The sequence below is a fragment of the Perna viridis genome, chromosome 2 (assembly GCF_037379345.1).
Source record: "Perna viridis isolate PV_CMFRI_1.1 ecotype Kerala chromosome 2, ASM3737934v1, whole genome shotgun sequence".
Taxonomy (NCBI): Eukaryota; Metazoa; Mollusca; class Bivalvia; order Mytilida; family Mytilidae; genus Perna; species Perna viridis.
In genome coordinates this window covers 66,823,704-66,835,387 of record NC_142446.1, presented here as the reverse complement: position 1 = coordinate 66,835,387, position 11,684 = coordinate 66,823,704, and the positions used below count along the sequence as shown (strand labels likewise).

At 34.2% G+C, this 11,684-nt stretch overlaps 1 protein-coding gene across 1 annotated transcript; it reads left to right on the top strand.

The window, feature by feature from the left end:
• The first annotated feature begins 201 nt into the window (after positions 1–201).
• Positions 202–7,005, top strand: LOC148626575 (sulfotransferase 1B1-like). The gene is made up of 6 exons (XM_088570680.1): positions 202–360; positions 1,944–2,177; positions 2,788–3,111; positions 3,641–3,744; positions 5,136–5,304; positions 6,148–7,005. The coding sequence occupies exons 2-6, from the start codon at positions 1,991–1,993 to the stop codon at positions 6,255–6,257; spliced, it is 894 nt and encodes a 297-aa protein (XP_088426806.1). The 5' UTR covers positions 202–360; positions 1,944–1,990; the 3' UTR covers positions 6,258–7,005.
• Positions 7,006–11,684: the final 4,679 nt, after the last annotated feature.

Genomic DNA, 11,684 nt, shown 5'->3' with positions numbered 1-11,684 from the left:
TGTGAATTTTAAATAATTATTTAGAATATCGAAGTACGTGTATGAAGAATGAACTATGAATTGTTAAGTCTGAGAGGATACATATATGTACCTCTTTCCCTATGATTTCAATTTAAGAATTCCTATGTTGTCCCTGATTAGACTTAAAACTTGTGATTTACGTGTAAATAGGTAGAATGATTTTATGTCCTATATTATGGTATTGTACATATATGTACTTTTTTCAGTACATGTATCTTGCATCATGGAATGCATGTTATATAAAGTCCATGTTCGCATACATCTATAGTGAAGCAGGTAACATAGCAAGTACATGAGTGAACATATTGGAAAGATTCATCAGTCTTGCTAGCTCGAAAGGTAAGTGCATTGGTGATATTTTGTTTGTAAGGCATCAACCATTTATGTACGGGTAGGGGGATTATTTTGAAAAAAAATATTCAGAAGGATTTCGGACAATTTCCGGTATTTTGTTCATTAAAACGTACTAACAGGTAAATGATATAATTAGGCATTTAAATACGTCTCGAGTCGATGGTATATTTGGTTGATTGGGAAACACCTGGGAAATAGGTGTAACAACTTTTTAAAAAACAAACTATACTTCGATCAAGTATGACTTTGATCATCGAAAGAAATAAATAGTATTTTAATAATAACATTTTTTATAAAAAATATCAAAACATGAAAAATATTCCCAGGTCAGATTCGAACCAAAAACTTTCGCATTTATATTAAGAAAAGTACTGTCAACTATCATACCAATTGGGTTACGGACACTACCTAGTACAAATGTAATTCCGGTCGTAATAATTTACATAACGTTAGCTGTTTCAGTGTTCTTATGTTTTTAGAAAAAAAAGTTTTTCACCTAAAAGCACATTTATTTACAAACCATCTTGTGCTTATAGAAAATGGGTTTCTCTTAAATAATACTACGCAAAAAGTTATACACTGTGATGGTTGCAGATGTGCTTGTATGGGAATTCCCGTCTGATACGCAAAAAAGTATACACTGTGATGGTTGTAGATGTGCTTGTATGGTGATTCCAGTCTCATTCGCAAAAAAAATATACAATGTGATAGTAGGAACTTTTGCACTGCGAAAACTGATTTATTCAACGGATCATAGTTTTCCTTTCCTCGTTTGTCAACCCCGGACTTGACTTTTTATGAGCAACTCGACGGGTGTTTCTAGAAAAGCAGAGGACGCTTACCCTACCGGTGCACCTGGTCCATGCTTAGTGGAGTCCGAGTTGCTCATTTGATTTTGTTAGTTTGTATGTATGATTTTAGTTACTTTATGTTCTTTGTTGTGTACGTCTGTTTTCCATGTCTGTTCTTTGTCCCTGGATTACATTCTTTTGATTATAGCTATAACCTTGGTTCCCTTGATTACTCTTGCAGATGTGCTTGTATGGGAATTCCCGTCTCAAAGTGTTCTATTTATACTGAACAAGTCGAAAATGAAAATTTCGTCCATTGCTCCGAACAGACAGTAAACCAGTGTGTCGCATTGGTGATTTACTTCCCTTCGCTCAAAATTATAAAAAAAACGAAATCAAAGTCGGAAATATGGAAAATGTCTATAAGCTAATAAGCTGCCTTAATATAGTATTGTCATTTTTTTATAGTGCATGGTTTTGTCATAGGAAACTTTATGGTGAATGATCAAAGGCCGTTTAAAGATAATTACTAGGTTCTCACGCCTTCGAACTTCTTCTATTTAGAAAGTGCCTCATTACCCATTTTCTCTGCCTTACAAATACATTTTTTTGGTATTGTTTTTGTTTCGTTTTGCTTTTGTTTTGTTTTTGTTTTAAATTTTGTCTTTTGTTTTAATGTGCGTTTTTGTTTTATTTTGTTTTGTTTTTTGTTGCTGACCAATTTACACCTACAGTTCCTCTGGCTTTATTGTTTTGTTCTTTTTTTCAAATTTAAAGGGCACACAACGCATATTTTCATCTGCCTCTCTTGACTCTCAACCATCATGGAACTAGGCATGCTGTTCGGAACGATGAATGATCTGAAACCCATGCCTATGGTTTCTTACGAAGGTTTTAAGTTACCAACTTTTCCACCGATCAGGAATAAGGGAGCAGCGAAAACAATTGAAGATATCATGAACTTACAGACCAGAGAAACTGACGTCATCATCTGTACACTTGCTAAATCAGGTAATGTACACTTGCCATGTCAATGACAGAAAATAAGGTACTAACATGTAATGTACACAGTCATGCACATGGCAGAAGTAAGTACATTTTAAAAATGAGTGACATTTGAATCTCTTACAAGGACCGGAAACTAGGAATATTAAATTCAGTGACGGATCCAGAGGGGTACAGGGGGTTGGCACCCCCTTTTTACTTGATTTTTTTTTTACTTTAATGTGTAAAATTGACAAAAAATGGCAAATCATATCCTAGCACCCTTCCCCCTTATCTGTGAGGGATCCCTCCTCCACCCCAGAAATTTTACAAAATGAAAAACAAAATGGGTTTAAACATCTTTATATTACTTTTGCGATGCCTTTTCATTTTATTGCTTGGATGAAGACAGTCATACGTGTGCTTCAAATCATAGACAGAAAAAGATTGTGAACCACGTACACATGTATATCCACGATTTTGAATTTGCTTATGAGTAAAGGAACACTGAACTTTTCGTCTTCCTCTAAAAAAAATATAAATCAATGGCTTTATTATTATTATTATGATTTAATTAAATTGTGTCCTCTGTAGAAAAATGACGATTGTTTTAACAAGTTTCCTCGGTATCGTTTAGGAACCCATTGGACGTACGAAATAATTAAAATGCTCTTAAATAACACCACCGAATTAGACAAGGGCCAAAAAAATGAAACTATGTTGGAAGCCCTCATGGATTTAAGAAGTTTAGACAGTTTACCTTCACCAAGAGTCCTGGACACTCATCTAAAGTTTAGATACCTCCCGAAAAAAATCATAGAACACAAGAGCAAGATCATCCATATGATACGGAACCCAAAAGATGTTTGTGTTTCGTCATACCACCATGCGTTGAAAGACGTATTTACAAAATTCGAAGGAACCTTTGCAGAATTTTTTGAATCATGGATAATAGGAGAAGGTAACTTAAGGATATGTTATAGTAAGCATCAAAATTTTTGCTCTTTAGGCTAGTTTTATTTGATTGTTTGGTTGCGGTTATTTTTTAAGATTGGTCAAAAAGAATGTTTGTTAACGGAGGAAAATATCAATGCCCCCTATAAATTGGAAGATTTCATTCATAATTAAGAAAATACATTTCATATGCACCCTTTTATTATGGGCTGTGTCTTTTGTTAAAGTCGAGTTTATCACGACGATTTGATATACATAAATTGAACATGATTGCACTTTTGCAAATTATACTTTAATATGTCTAATACTACGATACAAAATATTTTAAAAAGACAATTGTATATTTGACACGCCCAAATATTTTAAAAAGATGGTTGTATATTTGACACGCCCAAATATTTTAAAAAGACAGCTGTATATTCGACACGCCCAAATATTTTAAAAAGACGGTTGTATATTTGACACGCCCATTCATTCATCTTGTGCATTTGACCTTTTCATTGATTTCATATAATTATCATTCTATTTTCCAAAAGGTTTTGCGTATGGCTCTTGGTTTGACTATGAGTTAGAAATAGAACAAGCAGAAAAAGACCATCGAAGGATGATACACACGATCCAGTATGAAGAAATGAGACGGGTAAACATTATGTATACAGAAGGCATATAACTTGTTTTAACAATGGATCTTTTTGAACTGATTATTAGATGTGTTTAATTTCATAATATTTTTTTTCCAGAGTGGCAAGATTAAAAAAAGGGAATTGAGGTGTTCACGCCAAATAACGCGGTATTTTTTGCGTTTTTGCCAAGTCAGGAATTTCTGGCCACCCTGCGTATTGTTTTGTTTTCGCTTTCAGTTTACTTTTATGTTGCTGGAGTATATGGGGGCAACTATTCCGTTGTACTTGTGTATAATGTTGATTTGGGGCCAGCTGCAGCCTACCGGTTTCCTCGTCATTCATTGAAGAACCATGATTGGCCTTCAACTGACATTTTTCATTGGGATTGTTGTCTCTTTGACATATTCACCATATCCATTCTCTTTACATTTAAAATAAGTGTTTCTAGATACACCATTTACTGAATAGGAGCATTAAATCTCGATTTCTTTGTTTTGTTTTGTTTTGTTTTGTTTTTGTTTTGTCTTCGTTTTTCCGTTTTTTTAATTTTTTTTTTTTTTTGTTTTTGTTTTTTTTTGTTTTTGTTTTTTTTTTTTAATCGCCCATCTTCACTTTGATTTTGCCACGTGACTTGAGCTTAGATGGAATTTCAAGATGAGAAGACTTTTATTATTAATTCCTACTGATTGCAACACGGGGGAAAATTGAAATATAAATTGATGGCTCGGCTGGAAAACTTCAATTTCAATTCGAAAAAAATAGAACATTCGAAGCAGACCGAGAGTAAAAAATCAGAGAAAAATAAAGAAAAAAAAATTATTAAAATATAAAAGAAGCAAAAAACAAAAACAACATACAGAAACCGATAAATACTGACGTACAAAATAGAAACATCTAAAACACTGACATCAACAAATACAAATGTACATTAAACGATAGCAATAGAAACAGAAATACCGAACGACGTTCAGAGCTCAAAATGCAGACATTACGGTAGATAACTGGACATAAATGAATAACCGAAACTAAAATTAGATAAGCAACCAGAACAGGTGTCGACATGATATTTATCGGATCGTAACGATTCGTAGCAGGGCGTTAATTCGGACACATTCTAGAGATTCTTCCCTTTTCTGAGAATTATGAAAAGTTATGAAAATTTATGTCAGTCGAGATTAATATGAAATCATAATACACTGAATCAGAGAAGTTCTAATTGTAAACAATTAATAACCTAATTACATGCAAACGTGTGTTAGATCAATTGGCACTGAATTAATTTGTTATGCTCTGCGAAAAGACTAGCTTATCAACGTTAAAAATAACAGTTACGGATATGAAATTTGGGTTTTTAAGTTTTGAATTTCTGAGCTAGAGGTACTTCATGCTCTTGCTTTATATATTCAAGAACCCTGAAAAAGAAATCAGGAAATTGGCGGACTTCCTCGGTATTACGAGTTCAGACCAAATGGTTGCAGGTATTGCTAAAGCAACATCATTTGATAATATGCAGCAGAACAAAAAGGATGCTACCAGCGCGATAACCAAAACCGATAAAGGCTTTATTTACCGGAAAGGTATGTGCAACTGTTTTTGTTTGTTTTATCAATTTGTTAGTGGTGTGTGTGTGTGTGTGTGTGTGTGTGTGTGTGTGCGTGTGTGTGTGTGTGTGTGTGTGTGTTATTATTGTTGTTTGTTTTTCCTTCGTTTTGTTTTATTCTTGTTTCTTTATAGAAACTTGATTTATGTGTGTTCTGCTTATTGAAATAAAAAAAAACAGTACCATACACGTATAAATAAATCATGAAAGTTAGCAAGCAAAGTGATAAATTGCTGTTCTTGTTGAAAAATGAATGTCAGCGTTTGGAGGTATTGTCAATGTGATGGTAGTTTATTGAATTATACGGTCTACAGAGCTTGTTTGTGGCTTTCTCAACAAGGTTGATGACGACATACACAATATACTAAATCCCTCTTTGAGAGCAACTCCAGAATATAAATGCATCGAATTAAATAACAAATGAGTAGAAATTAGAGTGTAAGCATGGGTAAAAATTCGATCAAGGGGGTCAATCGTAGACATATGATATATGCCCCCACAAATGACATTACAATGTGTCTAATTAAGTTCGACGTCACATGTACAAAGAATGCTTAATTAAGGTGGTAGACCTAGGGTTAGGGACACAACTCATGTAAATCATTGGAACGCTTAATTGTATTCAGCATTTTGCATAAATCTCTTGTAAGCTTCAAAGTAACTTGGATTGATTTCATTCTGTTTCAAATGGAAGCGTAATAGACATTGGTGAAATTGAATATGATACACAAATACCACTGATTTCAAGAGTTATGTCCCTTACCCTAGGTCTACATCCTTAAAATTATAGTTATTAATTGCAATCTCTGTATTCTTTCAGGGCAAATCGGTGATTGGAAAAATTACTTTACAGTGGCTCAGAATGAAAGATTCGATGCATTGTTTAAAGAGAAGATGAAAAACAGTACATATAAAATAACATTCGAATGAAGTATTCCACTCATGATGAATGAATACATGTATTTACCCTTCCTAAATAGAGATATGGACAAATCTTATTACATTTAAACATAATTTGGTGTAATATTGTAAATAGCAAATGCAACAATTTGAAAGACCACTTATGTCGTAGACATTAAGCTTTGTAAAATTAATGGCACATTTTGTTATTACGAGAGTACATATCGTTTTCAATAGAATATCACTAGTGCTACGTGTAATATCACAGGACACCTTATAATTTCTATTGATTTTCACACACTCCTCTTTGACAACACGCTATGTAAGTACTTGGATTGTTTCAAACCATTTTGCTATTTACCGATGTGTAAATAGTTTTAGTGTTTACAGTTCTTCCTTTTCCCAATGAGCTTTAAAATGTTAAATTAGAATTGGATGTGCATCACTTGACCATTCAAACAAACCATTTAATCAGCTTGGTCTATGTGCACTGAATAAGGCGGATCCTTAGACGAGAGTGTTGGGTGGAATGGGGGTATAGTGCTCCTCCTAATCTTTTGTTTGTAAATTTGGTTAGGTTGGGTGTAAAACTAAATAAATGTGAGCAAATGAAAGCTAGGAACTTTCTACCATTTTTTTTTATCGGAACCCCTCCTCACACATATAAACTTCTATATCGGCTATAATGGGTACATGTACATGTATGATATCTGAAACATTCTGTGTTACCATTTATATACTTGCATACTAATGTAAATATAAAATGCCTGAACTTGTATCAACTCTATCATTGGCAGTGTCTGAGTGTCCATCATCAATGGTACTTAAGTGTATGTTTTTGTAAGAATCAGACACAATACAATTACAACAAGGATGTCAAAACCCCATCGATCTGACAATACAATTACAACCAAGGATGTCAAAACCTCATCGATCTCACTAAAATACAATTTCCACCAAGGACGTCAAAACCCCATCGATCTGTCAATACAATTTCAACCAAGGATGTCAAAACCCCATCGATCCCACAATACAATTTCAACCAAGAATGTCAAAACCCCATCGATCTGAAAATATAATTTCAACCAAGAATTCAAAACCCCATCGATCTGACAATACAATATCACTCACGCATCATTGCCAGGACTTTTGAAAGAGAATGTTAGAAAATTGGGGGTTTTAACAAAGTTATCTGCCCTTGAAATGTTCATTTTCAGTGTATAATTATTACTCAATTTACCAAATTGACAAGGAAAATCTTGTCTTGTTTTTTCTTTTATTCTGATGGTGCAAAAAGTCAAATTAAACTTTGAATTGGTAGTTTTTTTTATACATGTACCTGGTTTCACTCACTGCCTGATTCCTTACAGAGACTGGTATGTTTAAGTACCTACATGTACACGTACAAGATACATAATGCTATATGTCAACAATAAGTGACCAATTAAATAAAGTGTGTATGCGCAAGGATAAAAAAAAATCAGTTAATGACATTTTGTTAATCTGTGTGTCCCTAAATAGGTCAAATGTATCCAGGTGCATTTAAACTCTAGTGTATCAAGGTTACATTTATATCTATAAATTTAAATGAGATGACCTCATTGTGCGTATCGCTTCTCTTCCTTCAACGATAAATTAATCATCATGCCTTTGTGTGCTATAGGTACCATGCATAGTCGCATTTGTCGTCCTCGCCTATGATTATCATGGGAGAAAAACGAAAATAAAGGCGTTCGGATATTGTTCCGTCATTGGTCGAACTTTTAAGTCATAGACAACATTTCCGTTCCGACAAGTTGCACCTGTTTTATCAGTGTACACATATTTTTTTGTACATTTACAAACATTTTTTTTTGGATACGTGCGCTACAGCAACCAGTATCAAACATTCCTTTGGTCCCTGGAAGCGATAAAAATACGATTTCTTGGGACCCCATGAACCGGTACATTGTGAACTTATGAACTTTAGGTAACGCTTACTGGTCTGTACATCTCTCTATGAAAAAATGACTTTTAGCAAGACAATCGTAGATCTATGATGGTGTCTGACTACTTTTTGTCTGTACTAGAAATAACCAAAATACTACAAAAAGTTACAGAAATAATCTTCAAAATTTCTACCATACAACTTGATTTGTCAAAATTGATACAGGAATCGGTAGCATACAATTTCTACGAGTCCCAAGAACTAGTTCATACGATTTTCTTACATCCCAGGAAGTGCATGCACAATATGGATTTCGGCGAGGTAAATGCAGTTTTCCCCCCAAAAAATCAGTAATGTTCATTTTTAACCCCTGGAAGCGGTGCACTGTGTAAAGTGTAACTTTTAATTCCTTTAACATGTCTACAGGTCTTCACACCTGTCTTTTGAAAATGACTTTTAACCAGGCATTCATGGATTCATAATGGTGTCCGTATTACCACTTGGTTTGTTACAACTGATTCAAGAATCGGTAGCATACAGTTTCAACGGGTTCCTATAATAACCGGAAGTGGTACATACGATTTTTTTAAAATCCAGGAAGCAGCACATTTACAGAAAGTAAAAACTTGTCAGAATAAGTACAAAAATAACAATGAGCATTTTCGTTTAATTTTTTTGGAGCAAGCACAATAAGGACTTCCGGGAGGTAAATGCACCATTTTTACCCGAAAAATGTACAGTAATGTTCATTAAGAGAAATACGGAGACTGTAGGATACTCCACCCCTTACTGTAAATACTGCAGTCTTTACGAAATACATTAAACGTTTGCCTAACATTTGGCCAGACACACTGACCACTGACAATTTCTGTCTGATTTTTACTGGACCTAAATAATGCATGTAATCTACATATATTTATAAGTCAAAGATGGAAAGACAGAACATGCACGGAAGTTTCATTTTTCCAAATATCATGATATACTGATTTTTTTTAATGGAAAGGGATTACAAAACATGGTAATCTGATATATGAATTGAAAAAAAGTTAAATTTACTATTTCTACCAAATTTTATTATTATGACAACACTGGTGTGGCTGCAATTGATTTGTTAGCCTGCTATTCTTTTTTGTAGTTGCATGGACAGAATATTGTATGATGCTGTTCTATATAGTCATGACTGAAAATGATAAAGATTGAACTACCTCTTAATTATTATCGATAACTTTGTAATGCCTTTTCAATGACTTCGTTGTCCGCAAACATAAATTCATTTTGTACACAGTTCCGTAAAATTAATTCATTTTATGTACACTTCCGTAAAATAAATTCGTTTTGTACACAGCTCCGTAAAATAAATTCATTCTGTGCACAATTCCGTAAAATAAATTAGTTTTGTACACAGCTCCGTAAAAGTTTGATTCGTTACATGTAACATATTCTGCAAAATAAAAACAACATAAACTTCATACTTATTTTCAAATCTACTTTACCTAAATTTTATGGGTTTCATTGTAAATGTACAGTTACAATTTTCTGCTATAAAAGGACTGCAGTCTTCATCAACCAACAAAGAATTTTCCACTACATGTATTTTTAAAAATATCAAAAGCACGACCACTGAGAGTCTTAGGCTTAACTGTTGAGTCGAGAATTTCTGGTCTCTTTATGTATTGTTACGTATTCACTTTCCGTTTACTTTTATGTTTCTGGAGGATATGGGGCAGCTAATTCGCTGTACCTGTGTATAATTCTCGTTATATGTCAAGTTCGGTTCTGCATCAGTTGTATGCATTAAATAACCCATCACACCCGATGCTCTACGGCAGGTTTCCTTTCCGACATCGTTTAACCATTAATTTGGCGTTCGCTCTTTCTAGGGATTTATACTGTTAAGGAAGCAACCATTTCATATTGATGGTGAAGGGGCTAGCATCGAAAATGAAATAAAAAGGCAGGAGGCAGGACGATGATATACGGTTAAAAAATCGAGAATGACGGTTGGGTAAATTATTAATGGTCAGGAAGCAAGTAGTAGATATAAAATCAGGATCTGGTTTTGGGAAAAAAAATCCAGGACAGACTAAAGTTAAAAATAAAAATTATGGTCAGAAATTATACTGGAAAAATCCAGGACACAAAATTTGATCCTAGCCGACCCCCCCCTTTTTTCCAGAAAGAAATTAAATCAAATCAACGATTACATGCAGTGCGCTGTCTATATGGCTATTGAATTGAACAATATCGATTTTTGGTCTTTCTGATTATCAAAACGTTAATAGTCAAGTTCAATACACTGTATTTGAATTTTCTGACAATAAAGGGCAGTATACAATTCGGCTTTCCGTCCGTCCGTGCGCCCGAAAGTGGTTTCCGGAGCGTAACTTTTGAACACCTCCATAGAATTTCACCAAACTTGGACAGTTGAAGACTTATAAGGTAAGAAAAACAGAGGTCAGAAGGTCAAGGGTCAAGGTCACATGGACTTCATAAAACATAACTTTTTAGATGAAATGTCGGAGCATAATTTTTGAACGTCTTCATAGAACTTCGCAAAACTTGGATAGTTGAAGACTTATGGGGAAAGGAAAACACGTAATGTATTTGAGGTCAATAGGTTAAAGGTTAAAATCACACAGACTTAACAAAATATAATTTTCCCGGGGGGGATTTGGTTTCCGGATCGTTACTTTTGAATGTCTTCATAGAATTTCACCAAACTTGGACAGCTGAAGGCTTATGGTGTCAGGAAGACACCTATTGAATTTGTGGTCAGTATGTTAAAGGTCAAGGTCACACGGGCTGAACAAAATATATTTTTGCATTTTGCAACATTCCATGAAATTTTAATTTTTTACGGGGGACCTGGAGCACTGCTCTGGTTTAAATGTAATTTTATTCTCAATGGAGAGGTAGAGACTTGACATCAATCATATTGCAAACTTCTATAGTGATGATAGCCACAAATGGTTGAACACGCCCTGACTTACGAGATGGCTTTTGTGGGCAAAAAAACTTTAGATGGCATCCATTCGATCGTGAGGGGTGGGGCTGGAAAATGTATGAGGTCAGAATATTTTATTTTTGACATTTTGCTGGTCAGAAAATTTATTTTTAACTACATCTGGAGAAGATTATTTACTTCCACGTCGTCCAGCCAAGTTGTATCTGGACAAAGGTATCCGTAAGAAAACTTATTTTATAGAGTTGAAGGGTAGAATATTTATTTTCAATTGTTTCAGGGCTAGAATATTAATACCCAAAATCTGCCAGTCACCACACCCACCCCCTCCCCCCCCCCAAAAAAAAAAAAATCAAATAATCGTCCCCTAAACCGCTGCTAGGTCTGCTCAATGAAGCCAAATCATACATTACGTAGATTAATTAAATGCATTTTAACCAAGCTGCCATTTTGCAGATCATCCGACAATACATGTACGCTATATGCCAATATGATATATTCATTTCACATTCATCCTTACAAGACTTATTTATTACCGAAATATAAAAACTTGTTTCCAGTGGAAAAA